Source organism: Colius striatus, chromosome 26 (assembly GCF_028858725.1).
Source record: "Colius striatus isolate bColStr4 chromosome 26, bColStr4.1.hap1, whole genome shotgun sequence".
Lineage (NCBI taxonomy): Eukaryota > Metazoa > Chordata > Aves > Coliiformes > Coliidae > Colius > Colius striatus.
This window is the reverse complement of record NC_084784.1, coordinates 2,427,199-2,447,474: the sequence shown is the minus strand read 5'-3', so window position 1 is coordinate 2,447,474 and position 20,276 is coordinate 2,427,199. Positions and strand designations below refer to the sequence as shown.

The 20,276-nt window shown below is 50.4% G+C and overlaps 2 protein-coding genes across 3 annotated transcripts; both read right to left on the bottom strand.

Moving 5' to 3' along the window:
- Window positions 1–9,892: 9,892 nt before the first annotated feature.
- On the bottom strand, window positions 9,893–12,156 carry HOXC5 (homeobox C5). The gene is made up of 2 exons (XM_010210038.2): window positions 11,706–12,156; window positions 9,893–10,881 (listed from the first exon to the last, which is right to left on the bottom strand). The coding sequence occupies exons 1-2, from the start codon at window positions 12,154–12,156 to the stop codon at window positions 10,667–10,669; spliced, it is 666 nt and encodes a 221-aa protein (XP_010208340.1). The 3' UTR covers window positions 9,893–10,666.
- Window positions 12,157–15,922: 3,766 nt separating this feature from the next.
- On the bottom strand, window positions 15,923–18,411 carry HOXC6 (homeobox C6). Of its 2 annotated transcripts, XM_062015541.1 has the most exons (3): window positions 18,350–18,411; window positions 17,013–17,221; window positions 15,923–16,236 (listed from the first exon to the last, which is right to left on the bottom strand). In XM_062015541.1, exons 2-3 carry the CDS (start codon window positions 17,164–17,166, stop codon window positions 15,923–15,925), a joined length of 468 nt encoding a protein of 155 aa, XP_061871525.1. In that variant the 5' UTR covers window positions 17,167–17,221; window positions 18,350–18,411. The 2 variants fall into 2 exon arrangements, with proteins under 2 accessions (XP_061871525.1, XP_061871524.1); XM_062015540.1 differs by lacking the exon at window positions 18,350–18,411 and having other exon boundaries at window positions 17,013–17,412.
- Between the last annotated feature and the right edge of the window lie 1,865 nt (window positions 18,412–20,276).

The window sequence follows — 20,276 nt, the reverse complement described above, 5'->3', positions numbered from 1 at the left end:
AAGCTGAGGAAGGGCCAGTTCTAGGGGGGTGGGGGATGTGTGTGTGTGTGAGGATGCTCCCTAAAATTTCCTGCTGGTAAAATGAGAGGGGGAGAGGGTCTCCATCCCTCCCTTCGGCGGGGCTATTAGGATTCCGGCGGCATGGGGAGCTGCGGGAGCCATCACTCACAGCCCCGGGAGTAAAAGGAGTCGGGGTTGGAACAAGAAGAGCCGCGGGGATGAGATAGAGAAGCAGGCCGCCGGCATCAATCCCCACCTGATAAGGAATCGGCCGCTTCCCTGACAAAAAGAAAAGAGAAAGAAAAGGGAAAAGGAAAGGAAGAGGAAGGGAAAAAAGGGAGGAGGAAGAGGAAAAGAAAAGAAAACAAAAAAGGAGAGGGAAAATGGGGGGAAAAGAGAGGAAAAAACCCAGGAAAAATTAATCTCGGTCCTAGAAGTTTTTGTGAGGAAAAAAAATCCCCTTTTCCCAAAGCTAAAGGTGCCCCCGATCCCTCAGCTCTACTGGGCAAGCTGGAAAAAGAGAGCTGGTTTTTTAGAGGGAGAAAAAACCAAGGTGAAAGAAAGGGAAAGCAACCCTTTGCCCAGAGGCCACGGGGAGAGCCCACAAGGGGTTTTGCAAACCCCACAGCTCCCCAAAAATCTCCTTCTGAGCCTTAAACCCGACTCGAAACGTCACGTTTGGGGTTGAAGGGAAAGGCTGAGAGGATTCCGTGAAACACGGGTTTGTTCATCCTCGGTTTCTCCTCTCAGCGCCGATCCCATGGTTTCTGAAAGCTTTCTGTTTTGCCACAATACACGACAGAATGGATCTTGATCAGAGGTGAAGACCCGAAAGGAGCAGACACAGATGTAAAACGTCAGCTCGAGTCCATAGGTAAATATTTTGCCCTCTTTTCCAGGGCTTTATTCCACCTCGGAATGAGAGATAATAAAATAACAGGAAAGAAGGGGAGTTGTTTGCATAGGACACGTGTGGACACACACCCAAATCACCTTTCCTCACCCCCAAAATCCCACATATGTTCTATCGAGGGAGAAGGAACCTCCCAAGGGGAAAGTGAGGGGGGAGGGAGGTGCTCAGAACCTCTCCCGGCAGAGAAATCTCTCAACGCCGACCTTCTCCCCTCAAATCTCTCTCAGCACCCCAGGGAGGGGTTTTCAGGCACCGAGGCGGCTCTTTCTGGAGGGTATTTAGTTAGATCCTAAATTTGGGGGGGTATTTGAGTGAAGGAGACTGTTCTGGAGGATGCTGGACCCTAGTAAAAGGTGAGAAGAGCAATGATGGGGAGGTGGGACAAGGCGGGGGGGGAGACATGAGCTATCTCGTTATTAATTACAGAAACTCATCAAGCTCAGCCCGTGGAGTCCCTAAAATGAGCTCTGAGGGACACTGTCTCCCCCCAAAAAAAGGCTTGCAGAAGCTGTGCCCCGCTCTCCCCCACCCTCCTTAAGCTGTTGTCCCTCCAAAAGTTGTATGTCCCCCCAAGGTCTAAACAGAGGAGGAATCTGCTGGAGGCTTGGAAAGGTTGGGTGATGAGAAAAGGCCTTAAAAAATAAACAGAGGGATGAGGGAACGAGGAGAAATAGGTGTGGAAAAATCCAAGGGGCTGCTCGGGGCTTCGGGGGACGGGGGCTTCCAGAGAGGTGCCTTTGGTTTGAGAGGTAAGGGATAGAGTTTGGGGAGGTGGAAAGTAAGAGGGGGGAGAAATAAAGGAAGGTGAGAGGGTCAGAGAGAGACAGAAGGAGAGAAAGGTGGAAAGGAAAATGAGATGGAGAGAAAGGGAGAGAGGTGGGAGAGGTGGGAAGGGAAGGGAAGGGAAGGGAAGGGAAGGGAAGGGAAGGGAAGGGAAGGGAAGGAAAGGAAAGGAAAGGAAAGGAAAGGAAAGGAAAGGAAAGGAAAGGAAAGGAAAGGAAAGGAAAGGAAAGGAAAGGAAAGGAAAGGAAAGGAAAGGAAAGGAAAGGAAAGGAAAGGAAAGGAAAGGAAAGGAAAGGAAAGGAAAGGAAAGGAAAGGAAAGGAAAGGAAAGGAAAGGAAAGGAAAGGAAAGGAAAGGAGAAATTAAAGACATTGAAGTGTCCTCGTGTCAGGTTTTGGTGGGGGATGTCCCAGCAGTCACCCACCGCTGTGCCTCCTCCGCCCCGGGCAGAGCCCTCTGCCCACGGCACCCCCCGACTGGGTCTGGGGAGGGGGGACGGAAGGAAGGGGGAGCTGCTGCCTTGAAAATAATTTCGTTTAGGGCTATAAAACTCAGCGTGACGTGCTGCCGACTGCCTCCGAGCCCCGCTTATTTCATCTCCCTAAAGCTACGGGAAGGAAAGTTTCCTTTTTGTTAACTCGGGGGGAGCAGCGACTCCTCCTCCCCAAACTCCCGCAAACGCTTCACATCCCACCCTGGATGCTCAATAAATACCCGAGGTCATCGGCAGCTGCTCTCCCTGCCTCGGGGGGAGAATTTCCCGGGGGAACCAGAGGAATCTACAAAGTGCCAGGGAAATATTTGAAGAGCCCCGTGTCCGTTTCAGATAAGCGCGTGTCTGTGTGTTCTCAGCTCTGCAGCAACCCCTCCGTTACCTATGGACCCAACGTCTACATCTGCATACTGATCCACTCACCACACTCCAGCGCCTACAGCTGCGTTTGACACAAACCTGAGCATAGACACAGCCCCAACGGGAAGAAAAGGACGAGTAACTCGTATTAGGCAGAGAAATAAGGATGGAGTTTCTTTCATGTCTGGCCAAAACGTGTTGTTTTGACTTCTTTTTTCCCCCCCTAAGGAGGAGAAAGGAATTAAGATAAAGAGATGTAAAGGATGTGTCCGCAGCGAAAGTCATTGGAGTGTTTGTTTTCTTTCGTCCTTCCCTTCCTAAACCAGGGAAAGTGGATGGGGAGGGAGGGTGGATATTCCCAGTCCCTGCTGGGAAAAGGGCTCGTGTCCGCTAAGCAGGAGAAAAATCGTAAATAAACACCCTTCCCCCCCTCCCTCCCCAAAGAAAAGGGGGGGGGGGGATAGAAATCGATACCTGGGGATTCAACTCTTGACCGGGAAAACCCAGATCAAACCATCATTTGATAGAAACGTGCTCGGAGGAGCGGATAATAAATCAATAAAATCAATCCATCAGTAGGATCTGCAGGGACAGACGGGCTCCGCAGCCCGGCGGGAGGGGGGGTGAGGGTGGAAAGGGGATGGATGGAAAAGCTCTTCTTCACCTCGGGAGGGGGAGAAAAAACCCCCACCCCGCAGATGATGGGATGGAAACCTGGAGCTGCCCCATCTCAGCCGGATTTCCTCCGTCCTCTCATCCACCCTCCGAGATTCCCAGCACCGAGACGGATCATTTCGAGCGACGAAATCGTATTTCCTAGGCTTTTCATTTGATTTTTCCCTTTCTCCTATCGCAATTCTGCAGGAAATTCTTTCCCTCGCCCCTCTAACGGGAGATTTCTTATGAGCGCTGTGGGGTTTTTTAACCCCCCCCTGATTCACACGGCAGGCGGCTGGAAGCAATCCCGGTCACACACACGCAAACGTCAGCAGCATCTCACTTCAAAATAAAATGACATTGAAGGGGGAAAAAAAAACCCAAATAGCCGGAAGAAACGTCTCCAACCTGGCATTTCTTTTTAATGACACCTCCCCACATCCATCACCGAGAGGAAGAGGTGGGAAATGAGAGGTCGCAGGGGAAAGGAAGAGCCGAGCTCTACTTCGGACGCAAAAGAACTTTCCTCTTCTCAAATCCCGGAACCCCCCGTGTTTTTGCCTCGACACGCGTGGGAGAGCATCCTCTTTTACCCCCCCGGGAAGCTCTGGTGGTCCCTGGTGAAGCTTTGGGTGCTGCTTCCCCCAAATTCCCCTCTTTGCTTTGGATCTTTCCAGGTTTTGAGCGACTTCGTGGTACCACAGAAGCACTTTTTCCTTTTTTTAACCGACCCTCACGAAGACTTTCTGTGTGATTTGGGGTGATGGAGGGAGAACCAGGGGATCTCCCCAACCCCCGTGTGTTCCCAGTTCTCCTGAGCCCGGGCTTAGAACTCTCAGGGTTTTTGACACCGGTTTTTTCTAGCGCCTTTCCCCATTATTTAACATCTGCCAAATAAAGGCAGTAACCCACATTTTCAGCTTTCCTCCCCCACCTTTTCCAAGCCTGTAGCAGCCAGTCAGGCCAGGGCAGGACCCACACCCTCATGGGGAGCGGGAGAGAAAAGGCTGATGAGTGCTGAGACCCCAGAGACTCCCCTGAAGAGCTTTGGGCTGGGGACAGTGGCCTTGTTCCACAGCAGTGGGGACACCTCGCTGCCCCGGAGCGTGTGTAAAGAAAATTGTGATCATTTCTCGTGCTGTTTAGGTTTATCCTCGGAGAGGGGGTGCTCAGGGCACCATAAAGCCTATAAATCCCCAATGTTGCACTGGAATCAGGTAGATGGATCTGCCCGGGGTGGGAAATCCACCTTTCCAGTGTGATTGGAGGGAAAAATGAATCAGCATCTCCATGATGGAGACTAAAACCCAGTCCCCCAAAATACACCTCCTCATCAGTTTATGTAGCCACCAGCCCTGCTGCCAAAAGAGGTTGCAAAAAGGGGGCAGCGAGGTGGGGCTCACAAGGCCTCTGCAGAAGAGCAGCTCCACCCCCCTCCCCCAAGTCACTGAAACCCACCCTCTGTTTTCACCAAGACCGTCTGGGAGAACTAACAGAATAAACTAGTTCCCCCAGGAGAACTCAGTCCCTGCAAGACACCCTAAAAGAAGGCTATTCCAGTAAGGCACATGGACAAGGGTCTTAAAATCCCACATCTCCCCCCCCACTCCGGGTTCCTCAACAGGACCACGGGTAGTTCCTTGCTTTTCTGGGGGCCTTGAACCCTCACAAGGCTCTGGAGAGGAGAAGATTTTGGGGTCCTCAGGTATTTGGTCGTGTCCCTGTCCATTACTTCATGCTTTCCCCAAAGGTTGTGCTTACAGAGTGAGGGGGAAGCCCAGCTGCCTCCTCTTCCTCCCCAGGCACCCCGAGTGAGCATCCCTGGGTTGTGCAGGTGAGAGTCCAGGTGCCTCAGCACCCACGGATCACCCTCAGCACCCCTTTGTGTATGTGTGTGTAGGGCCTTGTGTGTGTACAATCTGTGTGTGCCCTCCAATACAAACGTGCCCCCCCTTTCCCCTCCCCGAGGATTCCTTTCCCCTTTCCTAAATGCCTGGGGTAACATCAGGATGCTGCCTGGAGTGGAATGGGGGGGGGAACACAAAGCTGATCATCTTCCTCTCCTCAGCATCTCCTGGAGAACAATAGGCCCCCAGCCATTGTCTGGGAGGAGATGGGGAGGGGGTCCCCCGTTGTTTTAGTGGGGGGAATCCCAGGGATGAGGCCATGTCTCCCCCCACTCAGTATCCGGTGGGTTGCACCCTCTCCCTATCACCCCCCACCCCAAACCAGGCTCCTCGGGGATGTTTCACCCTTAAAGAGTCCCCCGAGGCGGGGTGGTACCCCAAGAAGTCCCCAAAAGGAGCTCCGCTTGGCCCCAAAATCCCTAGGATACCCCCCCAGCTCCACACATGACACCCCCACCTCCACGCGTGACATCACGCACCTCACCAAACACCCCCCCCTCGCGAGGCTGCGGAGGTGGGATGGAGTGGGGGGTCCACCTCCTTTCACAGACCCACTTGGCATGGGGTCCCCTCCACGGGTGCCCTGGGGCCGCGTACGGAGCGACCCTCCCTCCGCACACCTGCAGCGGCCTCGCCCGTCCCCCCGCGCCCCGCGCATGCCCTTCCCAGCGCCCTGGTTCCCTCCGTGCTCTTTGAGATAGTTTTACTCCCACCCACCCCCCCACACCTTTTCTTTTCCTTTTTCTCCTTTTTTTTTTGTCCTATTTCGTTCCCCTCCTCCCTTGGCACAGCCCCCAAAACACAATTAATCCCCCCCAAAACTCGGAGCTGAAACTTAGGGGTGCGCACAGCCTACCTTCAGGCTATACCCAGGGGGGTTAGCTGATATTCCCCCCTCCCTTCTCCAGTGCAGGGAGGGGAGTTGTCTGCCGAACCAGTACTATCCAGACCTTCTTCGGCCTTATCTCCTCTCCAGCAGCCATGGGGATGGGGGGAGGTGGGTGGGATGGGAGTGGGGGGGGGGAGATTCCTGTCAGATAACACCCTTGGCAAAACTCACATTCCAGCTCAGCCCACCCCCGCCACGCACATCCCCCCCCACCGCATCCCCCACCGCCTTTTCCCACGCAGGGAAAAGGGTTTTCCAGGCGTTTCGCGATTCCTAGAGTTGTTTAAAATCGGAAAGAAGTAAAAGACGTCGGGGAACAGAAAGAAAATAAGAGTTAAGAAGGAGAAAAACTTACTGGGAGGGGAAGGGAGGGGGGAAGATTCTGCTCCGGGAGCCCCGCAGCTGCCGCACTCCGCACTAAGCGCCTGGTCCCGCTGTCCCAGCGTTAAACAGCTCTAGCAGCTGCGGTGGTGGACAGTTAAGATTATATATGATGTAAATATATTGTGGGTTTGTCAGCTCCCCCAAACCATAAAACTTAGTTTAATGACATCACGTGCTCCCTGAGAGCCATTCAGGGCTTTTGCTTAGGGCCATCCACATAAATAACCTTCAAAAGTTTTAAACTACTAAATTCACGTAGAAGCCATGAGTATTTCTGCTAATGTTCTCATGTTCTCGGTGAAACTAAAACAGCTTTGCCTTCTTTTTTTTGGGGGGGGGGAGGGGGAAAGAAACCCCCCCCAAAAAACAAACAAAGGAAAAACCCCCCAAACAACAACAACAAAAGTCCTGGATTTATAGATATCTATACAAAAAAAACAACCAAAAAAAAAGAGAAAGAAACTTTGGTTTGTTTGTTGTTTTTGGGCCATTTTAAGTTCCCACGGGGTTGACACGGATGACGGGGCAAGGTAAGTCTTTTTCTCTTTCCTTCTTGAGTCTTTGGGAAGGGATCGAGCAGCCGAGAGGGGAAATCCAAAGGCAAATCTCTCCCAGACAGCACCAGCACCAACATCCCCCAAACACCCCCCCCTCGACCTCCCCAATTCCCCAGGAAAATGCCCCTGAAAGAGAAGCGGGATGAGGGGTGCGGAGAGTCCCCCCCCCTCCCAACACCCCCTACCCTCTTCTCTCCCCCTTCCCGGGGCAGGAGAAGCCCATAATTAATCATAAGGAGCCGCACTTCACTCCGCAGGGTGGAAAGGAGAAAGTTTGCAATGTAAAGAGGGGGTTTGGGGGTGTTTGGGGGTGTTTTGGTGCGGGTTGGTTGGGTTTGTTTTTCCTCTCTGCTCTCGCAGACAAAACACGCGTGGTCTGGGAGCTGGTTAACCCTTACCTTGACAAAGCCCAGCTGCTTTGACAGCTTCCCCCGGTGAAAAAGGAGAAGGGAAAAGGTGTTAGAGCGAGAAATGTAATCAGAATAAAAAATAATAACCCAGAGACGCCGCAATCATGCCGGGGAGAGCGAGGGGAAGACATTGCTTAAGAGAAAATTGAACGGAATAACGAGCAATTACCAGCACACGCCAAGAGGGTTTTGTGCCTGAACAACCAGTCAATAGATTTACACAGCATGGGGAAAAATATAAAAACCGAGCAAAAAAAGAGAGAGAAAATAAGAGAGAAACGATTGGAATCGCTCCCAAGCCTCCTCTGAAACCACCCCCAGGCCCCAAAAGCAAGGCAGCCCCCCCTCATCCAGGCAGCAGATAAACATGCGAGGAGAGCCTGGCTTGGCTTTGCGGTATTTCACTCCAAATCGACGGGAAAATTAGTCAAAACAATCATCGCAGTCCTAATAACGAGGATAGCTTTTATCCACTGACTGTTAAATGACAGTACAACAGCAGTTTTTTCTTGCAGCCAAATAAGCAGAACCCGAACTCGCCAAATAACCCGAACCCAACCTCCCCCAACTTCCCCCCCCCCCAAATAACCATCGAATAAAATCATAGGAATTAAACTAACAGCCCCGGGAGGGGAGGGGATGCTTCCCCTGTGCTAATTACACCCCTCAAGGCGTCCGGAGCCGCTGTTGGAGGGAACTTTTGTTTTGCAGGTCCAGGAAATTGTTCCCTTGTTCCCTCTCGTGTAAAGGAAATCCTATAAAGTTTTATGGAGCTTATTGGCTTCTCCCGGCATTTGTTTTCGCCTGTAAAGAGCTGGCAAGACACTGGGTTGGGGAGGAGGGGGAGGAACAGGAGGAAATCCCCCCGCGTGTACGTGGTTGAGGGCACCCAGGAGCATCTGCCTGGGGAGACGAGGTTGAGCTCTATGCAAATAGACCGGCGGACGTATAGAGGTGGCGCACGAGTGGGTTGAAGCGGGGAGGGGGGTTGAGGTGTGGGGTGGGGAGTGTTGCACCCACCCTACACCTCCGTGGGGTGTAAAGCACGTGGGAGAAGCACGTTTAAAGCGAGGATTTGGAGGTGGTTGGGTTTTTTCTCTCAGCCCCGCGCCGGCGCCATATGGCTGTAGGGATGGAGAAATCCATCTGGAGGGAGGTGGTAGCACCCAGGGTGTATGGACAGGCGGATTCCCACCCCAGGGGCAGAGCCCGTGGGTCTGCCTTAGGCCCTTCTACCTTAGCAGAGACAGAAATAGAATAGATATCTCCTTAAAAAGCAATCTATCTATACATATATACCTCCCTATCTATCTCTCTCTGTCTCTCTCTATATCTCTCCCTAACAAGCCAAGAAGAAGCTGCAGCCCTCCTCTTTCCCCCAGTCTCCCTGGGGGCTGCTCCCCTGGGGAGGTGGGGTGGTTTAACAGGCCCTAGAGCCGTCCCCCCACCCTCAGCCTCCCCAAACAGCACCCCTTCCCCACCCCCAGCCCTCGCCATCCCAGTCACCTCCAGTCAGGCACTGGGACTTCCTTCCCGCGTCCAGGTGCTGCCCAACCTGCAGCAAGAGGCGGCGACTGCGAGATATTTTTGGGGGGTTAAACGGTTTTATCCCGAGTGTACGTTGGGGAGAGAAGGAGGGGGTGGGAGGAGAGGAGAAACAGAGAGAGAAGGTAATTTTAGTCCCATATTCCTCTTAAAATGCCATCTGCCAGGCGAGGACGCGAGTCTGGAATGAAAAACCTGAGAGAAACAGAGATTAAAAAGTCCGAGCTGGGACAGAGAGCAGCACATCTTCCTCAGGGCCTCAGCATCATCATCATGTTTTTGACAGAAAGCATTTAACCCCCCCCACACACACACACCTTCTCCAAGCTCTGGGAAATAGGAAAAGCAGCAGCACGTACCTTTAGCAGAGTGGGGCGAGTAGGATGCTCAAAGCTGAAGCATCGCTTCACCCCTCCCGAAAACGACCCTTTTTCGAGGCAATAATCAAGTTCAACAAAATCAATACTTTGCCAAAGTAGCAGAGGAGCACGAAGCTGCTCCGAGGCGGGGAAAGAGCACGGAAATATCTGCCCGGCGCGCCAATTTGGGGGGATTTGGGGGGTTATTTACTGTGTATTCTGTATGACAAAATAGAAGTTTCATCGTCCTCTCTCAGATGAGACAACTAAGAAATATCCCGAGTACAACACTGGGGGAGAGGGAGAGGGAAAGAAGTTACTGCCATGGACCGGATTTAGACAGAGATGTACAAATTAAGGTTCGCCTTGTCTCCTTTTAATATATATCTCAGCATTTAGCAAATCTACATGAATTACGCAACAAATAAATACACAATAATATTAAGTCCGGAGGCGATTTCTCCCTCCCCATCCCCATTGAGCCCCCCACCCCTATCTCCCCCCTCCCCCCCCCAGCCATGCTGTATTTTCCTGAACGGAGATTTCGGAGGATCCCCCCTCAAACCGGGGGGTGTGTGACCCTCCCGATCCCCCCTCCCCCCGCCCCAAGTCTATTAATTTCTTTTATATGCAAATAATAATAAAAGGATGTCGTCCGAGTCCCACGCAAACACACACCAGGGACACCCCCCTCCTCTTCTCCTCTCCGGCTTCTCTTTTTGTTTTGTTAAGTGGATTTGGGGATGTTCAGCCACAGCGAGGGATGATATTTTCCCATCCGACTGGAGAGAGCCGGAGCGAGGGGCCTGAGCATCTTCCCTGTGCAGTTCCCAGCGATTTCCTTCTCCCATCAACGCTGGGACTTGGAAAAAAACTTCCTGCTTTTGGGGTGTTTTGTCGGGTTTTTTTGCCCCCTTTATTTTCCTTTTTCCCCCTCTCCTTCTTTTCCAGTTTTTTGGTCATTTTCCCTGCGAATATTGTGGGTTTTAGAGCTGGGAGGACACGACTCAGCCACTCTGCGGATTTTTTTAAAGCCTTTTTTTGTCGTATTTTTGTTTCTCGCTGATTTTTTTTTCCCCTCCAAGAGAGCACAGGTCAGGACACTTAGTAACAACCTAAAGAACGGGACGCTAATTTTTTTGCACGACGCGAACAGCGGGGCTGAGTTTGGGTTTCTTGTCTCTTTTTTTTCCCCTTTGCATATTAATAAGAACTTCCCTTTGTCTGAGGGATCTGTGAAGGTTCGGACCAGAGTCCTTCCAGCAGCTCCCTCCCTCTCCAGCCCAAAATCAAAGTTTCCTCAAAGTAGCTTCCACCGGAGGTGATGGAAATGAAAGAAAAACCCCAATTAATAATAATTATTAAAAGGAAAACCAAGCAGGGGACCCTCCCCATCTCCTTCCATCCCACTTAAAGAGCCTCTTTGCTTTTCAACTTGGAATCTTTCTTCCACTTCATCCTCCGGTTTTGGAACCAGATTTTGATCTGTCTCTCGTTCAGGCAGAGGTTGTTGGCGATCTCAATGCGCCTCCGCCGCGTCAGGTATCTGTTAAAATGAAATTCTTTCTCTAATTCCAGAGTTTGGTAGCGGGTGTAGCTGGTGCGGGAGCGTTTCCCGTCCGTTTCTGGGGAGGGAGGAAACAAAAAAAAGAGATCATTTTCTCTTATACTCCCCCAAAAAAGGGAAAACATGAGTGAAAAAAAACCAAGAGGCCAAATCGATTCTGGATGGATTGAGATGGTTTAAAAACCTTCGCGTGGGGTGTTTTTTTGCTACCAAAAATGATAAAACTCCGTTACAAATCGAGACTAGCCAGAAGTTTGCAGGGGCTCTGGGCACGCGGGGAGAGAAACAGCTTGAAATCCTCCATTCCCCAACACCTTCAGCCCCCCAGGTCTCCCCCCTGCTTCTCTAAAGCCCACATCAAACACATGTAGATGAGCCAGAAGTGAACCTGGTTCCTCTCGGACAATAAGGAAGTGCACAAAGGAGGCAAATATCTTTTCTCGGGGATCTTGTCCTTTTCCCCCCACACACACCCTTCAGCCCAGGGAAGGTGAAGGGGGAAAATCTCTCTCCCTGCTCTCCCTTCACCTTCGCTCCTGGTGTTCTTTTTTTTTCAGCTCACCCTCCAAGAACATGTGTATTTCAAGTTATTTTTAACCCCCCCTTCCCAAAAAAATGGAATATTGCCTTTTATACACGTTTTGTTTCTATGATCCAATTATGCTGTCATAAATTTGGGCGTATATAGCCTCTAAGCCTTTTAGTGGACAGTTTTACGAGCAATTGATGCCTTAGTCGTAAAATTTACGACCTCAGGTTTTTTATTATTTGCCCCGTATGGCCTATAAAAACCCAAGGCAAAAAAAAAAGGGAAAAGGGGGGAAAAAAAAATCCCGTGAAAGAAGGAAAGAAAAAAAAACCCCCAAGAAGTGAAAGTTTTACCATGGCTCATGTGTAGTTTCGTCATCCAGGGGTAAATTTGTGGAGGTTGTTGCTGCTGCAGTTGTGGTCCTCCTTGTTGTGCTGTTTGCACGGGCTCAGCTTTGATTTCACCCGAGCTCTTAGATCTCTCCTCCAGCGCCGTGTTAGCACTCTTCTGACTGTAAATCCCGGGATTTAGGGATGCTTGATCGTCTCTGGCTAAAGGATGCCCTGAAGAACCCATGACCGTGCAGGAAGGTCGCTCGGGGTTAGCTCGGGGGGCTGCAGACATGTCCAAGCCGCTCAGGGAGCTGGCAGCCCCGGCAGAGGGGAGGGGGATGCTGAGATCCAGGCAGCGGTACCGGGGGGACTGAACCTCAGGCACACTTCCATAATTTCCATAACTTTGCATGGCATAGGCAGGAACGGGGGGACTTTGCTTATAAAACGAATTGGCGACGTAAGAACTCATGGCGGAGGAGGGGAGGAAAAAAATAAAACAAAAGGGGGGGAAAGAAAATTTGGGGAGGGAAGATTTTCTTTCCTCTTTTTTTCTTCTTTTTTTCCTCTTTTTCCTTCTTTTCTTTTCCTATTTTTCCCCTTATTTTCCCCTCTTTCCCCCCCTTTTTTCCTTCTTTTTTATCTCTTTTTTTTTCCCCTTTTCCCCCCTCTTTTTCTTCCTCCCCCCCCCCCAAAACCGCTTTGATTACGCTGATTTGTGGCCCTTTGAAGTTCAGGGGTGTGTGTTTGGGGGGGGTATGGTGTGTGTGAAGGGCGGGGGGGGGGCAGTGTAGGATTGTCCGCGTTTTTTTGTTCCTCCTAAAAGTGCAGAATTTATAGGTGGGGATTCTTTCTTTCTTCCCCCCCCCTCTCCTCCCCACTTCACCCCCCCCCCCCCCAACCCCACAACACCCCACCTTCTACGCTCTTGCCCAAATATGGGGATATTTAAGTGGCCTCACGTGACGGCGCGCGGCCACTCATCCATTTGCCTTGATGACCCCCGGGGCGGGTAATTGATGGGAGCCCGCGGAAGGCGCCGGGGGTGCGCGGGGAGGGGGGAAAAAAAAAGGCGCGGGGGAGCTCCCGCGCCGCGGGACGGCAGCGGCACCTAGCGCTCCTCCGCGGCACCGCACCGCACCGCACCTCTCCGCGCCCCCCACCCCCGCCCCCGACCTCCCCGCGCAACGCAACTCCGCGCATCGCCCCCGAGGAGCAAGTTTCATTGAGGGGACACGCACAGACACACACACAGAGAGCGCAAAGTCTGCGCCACAAGGTCGTTCCGCGCAGCGCTCCGCGATTTTCAAAGCGTTGAAGGGGGGGGGGGAGGTTGTTTTTTTCCTTTCCTTTGGATTCTTGGGTTTGGGGTTTTTTTTTTGCGTTTTCCACCCCAAAATCGCAGCTGCGTGGGTAGGGGACAAATAAATAAGTAGCTCTTTGGGGGTATTTTTGCCTGCTTTTTTCGCTTTGCTGTTTTGTTCCCAGGAGGGGAAACTCGCTGAGCGCGTTACCTCCGCATCCATTTCCATTCCTTTCCTTTTTTCAACTGAGGGAAAATGATCCGGCTGGGTCGTGGAAAGACGCGCATTCCCCGCGTGTTTGGGGTTTTTTTTTTTGCTTTTACCCCCGAGGTTTTTGGGGAGCGGCGGCGCTGGGGGAAGCTCCTGAGAGCTGTGCAGGGGCTGCTCCTCACCCGGCAGCTCCTCCAATGCGCCAAAGTTTACATTCCTGTTACCTTCCCCCCCGCGTCCTCGTTCTCCCCCCCCTCCCCTCCACGTCCTTTGCAATTTATTGCTGGCAGAAGCCTGGATCTTCCTTGTCTGCTGCTCGCTCGACAAACCAGCCCCTCTTCAAAGGGCGAAGGGGAAAGAAATACCTTCAAATCTGATTTCCCAGCCCTTCACGTCTGCTGAGGAGCAAGGGGCGTTTTGGAAGGGGGGTGGGGGGAACAACATCTCCAGTCCCCCCCACTCCTCCCCGGCCCGTTCCAAGCTTGGCCGTGCAGATCTGAACACGTTGGCTTTTTATAGCGGCTCCATTGACCAGCCTTGAATGCGCCGGGTTGTTCCACACCGCCTTCGCCCTCTTTCTAGGCGCTGAGTTAGATCTGGGTGGCTGTGGGTATACGTTTGGGTTTGGTGGTTTGATGATGACATTATCTCTTTTTTTGTTGTTTGTTTTAGGGGGGTTTTTTTGAGTGTCTTTTCTGGGGGTAATTCAAACCAGTTTAAACCCAGGCAGCCTCCTGCTCCCCGGCCAGGTCGTTACCCTCTTGCAAAACGCTCTTGGCTTCTGCTTCTTGCTGCTGTTTGGTTGTTTTCTTTCATTTTAAGAGAGATTTACGATTTTTTTTTGGTATGTGTGTGTGTGTGTCTCTTTCCTGCGCCTTGTAAAAATCGCCTGCACATTCCAGGCTGGAGACGAGCAAAGGATGGGCTGAAAAAAAAAAGCTCCCCAGGCTGCTGCTCTTTTTTTTCCCCCTTTCTTTCGCTCTTTCTCTTTCTCTCTCTCTTTTTTTTTCCTGGTTATGGTCACTTAACATCAAATCCTGGTTGTTTCATTCAAAAAACACACCCTAACCTTGAAGGCGACTAAGCTACTTCCAGGGAAATCTCATCCCTGGTTAAGAGCTGCCCAGTAAATATCAGAGCAGTGACAAAGAGGCGAGAAAAATGCAGGTTTTTTTTTAATCCAGCCTTCGCAATGGTTTATCCGAGCCTGCCATCCACAGCAGCAGAGTTTCTTTCCCAGCGTTATATCCATAATTTCCGATCTCCTAAAGATGAATTTCTGCATAAAAGTGGCTCCCCCCACTCCCCGGAAAGGTTTATTGGGTCGAAATAAGTCGGGGAGGGGTGGGGAGTGTGAGGGGATGGCGTGTGGGGAGGGGGGGAGTGGGTCCTTCCGCAGAGCTGGAGGATTCTCAGCTGCATAGAGCTCAAATTAAAGCGAAATAATAACACTACTAATAAAAAGAGGCGGAACCTTTGACCTAATGTTTGACTGAGGAGGGTGCAATAAGAAATATATACTGTTTTGAACTTTGGAAATCCATTTTTAATCATGAAGCGAGAGGTATGGCATAGATTCCTGATGCCACCGAACAATACAGTAACAAGACTAATTCAAGGAGACAAAGCAAAATGTATTTTTTCCCCCACCCTCCCTCCCTTTTTTTTCCTTTTTTCTCTTCCTTTTGGTTGTTGGTTTGGTTGTTGGTTGGTTGGTTGTTTTTTTGACTCTGAGAGGTACGAAGGAGGGAGGAAAAAAAAAAAGGAGAGGGAGCTGATTTCTCTTTCTTTTCAGGAACAACACACAGAAGATAAGTGAACTTTCTAACAGGCTGTTACCAACACGAAAGGTTTCGACTGAAGCTCAGAGGCCATTCTATAAACTTTAAAAATAATATTCAGTTTTTATTAAATACTCAACATAGTCCTCTGGACATGACCTTTATACATGAGAGGGTGGAACACAAGGGGAAGGGGGGGGTTTCTTGCCTTTTTTTTGTTCCTTTTCTACTGCTATAGAACTCCATTCACTTTATACCGTGGAACATTACAGTGCTAAACATAAATATAAATACAGGTACCACGAACACAGTTAAAAATATTCACACAGAAACTGTCACAGTTTGTAGTATGCGCTGATGAGCCCAGGTAGCTGCTTAAATACGAGGAGGATGCTCTTGGAAATGCAAGATTGAGGTGGAAGGAGCTTTTTTTTATTTCTTCTTGCTTTCTTTCTTTTCTTTCTTCAGGGAAATCTGATTTTTGTTGTTGTTGTTGTTGTTGTTTTTCACCGGGGGAGGAGAAGCGGCTGGGCAGAGTCCGACCCGGCACATCAGAGGGTGGATGCCCAATTTTTTCAGAGGGGATGGTGGGGGAGGAGGAGGGCTTGGGGGGGGGAGGAGGGGAAGGGAGTGCGGTTTGAAACAGTCTTATCCCGAGTTAGATAAATAGGTGATGGCGGAGATGCGTGTGAGGGATGGGGGGGTGTCACTGGGGATGGGGGGGGCTGTGTAGAGGTGGGGAGGGGGTGTCCACATTTCCACATTAGACCTTATTTTTTACACCACACCCCCCCTCGCCGTAATTATTATTATTCCTTCTTTTTGTGGGGGTTTTTTGGTATTTTTTTAACGTAGCCAAACATTGTGCCAGTGATAAATACGGGCTGGGGGTGTGGGGGTGGGGGGGTCGGGAGGGGTGTCCTGCCGCCGAGCTGTCACTTCTTCACTCCTTCTGCTTCTCCTCCTCTGTCTCTTCTCTCTTCTCTTCCTTGGCCAAGCTGTCGGCGGGGGCGGCGGCGGTTCCCCCCCCCGCCCCGGAGAGGGTTGAACTCAAATTACTTTCTTTTTTCCATTTCATCCTTCGGTTTTGGAACCAGATTTTGATCTGCCGCTCTGTCAGGCAGAGAGCGTTGGCGATTTCAATCCGCCTCCGCCGGGTCAGGTACCGGTTGAAGTGAAATTCTTTCTCCAGCTCCAGGGTCTGATACCGGGAATAAATCTGGCGGCCCCGCCGGCGGTCGGCCCCGTAGCCCACTCCTAGGGATGCCGAGACAAAACAGACTAAAAATCGTCAGCCCAGGAGAACGCGGACAAAAAAACACATTAAATTAAAGGGCGGGGGGGGGAAGACACACACACACACAGAGAAACAACACGCGAACACCCGCACCCGCGCAACCCCCGCGCCCGCCCCGCTCCTCCTCCCCCACCCCTCGCCCTCCTAAACCCCCTCCCCATCTGGAAAAAAACCCCCTCACATTAAAAATATGCCTTTTATTGAGAAAAATTCTATCTATTCAATTAACCCTGAGCGCGCAGCGTTTCCTCCCGGGTCATTTTCTCCCGGGATGCTGCCCCCGCCCCCCCCCCTCCAACCCCCCCCTTTTTTTTCCCCTCTTTTTCCCACATTATTCCTGCCAATTGGAGGATTTGGGGGCTCGGGGCCGGGGTGGAGGGGGGTCAATAGGAGCTTCCCCGGCCCTTCATGGTGCGGGGAACCCGCCTCCGCCGCACTCCCCGCACGAAAACTTCTTTTTACCCCGGTAATATTTTGTGCTTAACTCCCGAGCAGAGCTCGCTGCACTTTATTATAGATATTTTACACTCTCGAAGTCTTTTAATTAGAAAGAGCATAACAAGCCATATTTGCTTGCAACAACTTAACAAATAAAAGGCCTGTAGCTGCAACTGTGAAGGAGCTATATTATTGTTTTTATGGGGCCATAAAAAGTCGCTCAGCCTGTTCTGCTAGGGAGAAGGTCGTAAAGATGGTTCAGTTTATTTAATTTATATCTCCGAGCTGTAAAACTTACCACTGTGGGAGTTCATACGCTGCATCCATGGGTATATCTGAATGCTAGTTTTTTGTTCTTGCGAAGTGTTCCTGTTTTGGTCACTGGTAAAATCCTGTGCGATTGATGTCTGTGTATTATGTCCCATAGAATTTTGCCTGCAGCTAGAAAGCATGTCTTTTTCTTGGTAAAAAGCATTAGATCCATAGTCATAAGGTCCTCGGCTGGAGCTAAACACAACATTATCTTGCGGTGAATAAAAAGGAGAAGAATAAATCCGGTTTTGAGCCACGGCTGCTCCATAAGTGGAAAAATGCCTGACAGGGTCATAGGCAGTTGAATTGAGGGCTACGTTGGGAAGCACCTCTTGGCCACTGGTGAGATGGCAGGATAAGGATGGGTTTGTAAAATAGGAATTCATATCCTCCCCTATACCTGGCTGTGTGATTTCTTTAATATTTATTTCTGTCTCCAGTTTGTAGTCTGAACTAGATTGTTATAGGGAAGGCTCTGCTCCAGGACAGACAAAATGACAAAGTCAGCTGACCCGGGGGGAGCCAATGGGGAGGCGGGTGTCAAAAAGGGAAAAAATGGCTTTTGCTTCTGTTGATTCCCTAGTTGAAACTAAGTGGGCATGGAAAGTAAGTCCTGTACCCCCAAAACCCCCCCAGCACCCCCGGGGGGCCGGGGGATGGGGAGGAGGCGGTGGGGCGGGGAGCGATGCTGCAGCGGGGGCCGGGGGGTCCTGCCTGGGGAGGCGGCTGCGCTGGGGGAGGGTGGGGGGAGGTGTGTGTTGGGTGGGGGGGCCCAAATTTTTTAAGCCAGGCTTAACTTTTCCTTCCCACCCCTCACCCCCCCTTTTCTGCTGGTGGATGCTGAGGTTGGGAAGCACCGTCTGTGTGTCTCTGCATTATGTTGCTTGTGTTGTTGCTTGCTTCTTAATTTTTTGGTAAAGAAATGTTTGCTTAATATCTTGTAATAAAATCGCTCAGAATTCACAGTAATAAATCTCAGATGTCCACAGAATATTAAGCCATAAATTACTCTCTTTTTTTTTCTTTCCTCTTTTTTTTTTGTTTAGATTTATTTCTTTCTTTCCCCCCCCCCCCCAAGCCCTTCTTATTCTCATGTAGCTTTGGTCAATATTATGGAATCAAATGGTCGTGTTCCTGATGAGGAAAAAAATAAAAGCACATAAAAAGAGGGGGGGGGGGGCAAAACATGGCGACTTCTGAATTGATAACGTAGTTCAGAGTCTTCCCCAAGTGTGTCTTGGGGAAGGGAGGGGGGAAAAAAAAAGGAAAGGGGGGAAAAAAAGAAGAGATCCAGAAAAGCAAGACCCAACATCGCAAACTCACGTTAGCTGGAAGTTTGATTTCTCCTCCAGTTTGACATTTCTCCCTTCAAACGTTTCCCTGCTCGTTTGCAGTGCTGGAGGATATTTACATGTTCAACAACAACAGTAAAAAAAACCCACCCAAGCCACCAAAACAACCCAGAAGCCAAACAAACAGCTAAATAGCAACAACAGAAAAAAAAGAGAGAGGATTTTTTGTTTGTAAATGGGGAGCCTGGGCTGGGGAAGCAACCTCGTGATGGTGTGTGCAGCAAGTCAGAGCTGCAGATATTTACAGCTGGTTGGGAAAACTTCTATGGCAAATATTGAGTTGGATGAAAAAGGGGGGATTCTGCTCTGTCTTCTCTGGGTAGATTGCACCTAGGACTAATTGAAATGAAGACAGCTAATCTCATTTTAATTTCAATCTAGAGCCATAAATTGCCCCTTAAATGTAAAACATACCTGCTGATCTGTAAATATTGCGAGGTATCTTTATCATTCTGGTGGCTTGCTATTTAAAAATCCAATTATGGCAGGGAAACCCTGGCCTCCTCTGTCTGTCTGTGTTGGGTGGCTTTTGAAACCTCCATCGTGTCCACGGTTTGATTTTAAATCTCAGGGTGCAGAGGGCTGAGGAGGGGAAGGTTTGTGGGTGCACACTTCAATTCAAAACTGAGAGGATTTGTTTGTCCTGCTCCCAATCAATAGACTCAATCCCTTTGATTTTTTAGCGATGTTATCCCTCAAAGATTTTAGCTGACAAAGAAGGGTTGAGGGAGGTATGTGTGTGTGTGTGTGTGTATATTTTTTTTCCCCTGCTATAACAGGAACCCGGATGCCAACGGATTTTATGCTCTTTTTCCTCTGTGTAACAAAGCAAAGTAATCAATGGTAGCAATAAAACCATAAACGAGACTGCAACTGAAAAAAAAAGGGGGGGGGGGAGAAAAAAAAAAAGCTCGTGTATTCATCTTCTATAACGTTAAGGCTTCCCCTGAGTGTCACTAAGGGAAAAAATAAAGTTTCTAACCAAAAAGGAGATAGCTGCAAGTGTGCACCATCTTGTTTAGCACATGGACCCTGGCAGGGAGCTCCCACCTAAGAGCTGCCCAACTTAGAGCCAGCCTGGTGCAGACACGAGACTCCTGTCCATGGGGGGAGAATTCTAAGCTTTTCCCCCCCCTAACCCCCCCCTCCCCCCCAGAAAAAGGCGAACTTCAATCTCCTTTCGTTTCCCTTTTCTTCCTTTCCCTCAGAGCCTGCCCGAGGGATTCTGGAATCCGGGGAAAAGAGGGGGAAATAAAGAAACTGGGAAAGAAATGCGATTGCTGGGATTATGAGCAAGATTTTTGGGGGTATTTGTATTTGTTTTGGGTATTTTTTCCGCCTTCTGCTGAGCTGTTAAATCCCAGCCAGAGGCACTCCCAGCTGGGCAGGGCTGGGGAACCAGGATGGGTTGCAAATATTATTAGCCTTGGGCATATCTTCTCTGAGGGCAAGTCCTTTCAGGGCAGGGAAGCCACCACTGCCCAGCTCTGCAATCGTTTCGAAGCTCCAAGAATGGGCTGGAGGGAGCAGTGGAGGACCAAGGGCTTTGCAGTTGTGGGCGTCTTGTCTTACCTTAGGTATTGCTTCCAGCCCGCCGTAATTTGGCGAGTAAATTAAAACGAGCTGCAGCGGGATGGGGCGGGGGGGGGGGAGGTGGAAGAACCTTTAACGTGGGGAACTGCACCCATGGAAGGGGACTGAGACCTACTCAGACCCGCCAAAGTTTGGAGGAGTTTCTGCAAAGGGCTCTTTCTAGGGCTTTATTTTTCCCCTTTGAATGATTGTTTTGTATTATTATTCTTTATTATTATTATTATTGCTTCCCCCTTATTTTTCCTTCCCTCCCCCCCCCTTTTTCCCCCCCCCTGTATTTTGTATAGGTGCTCGGGCTGTGGTAT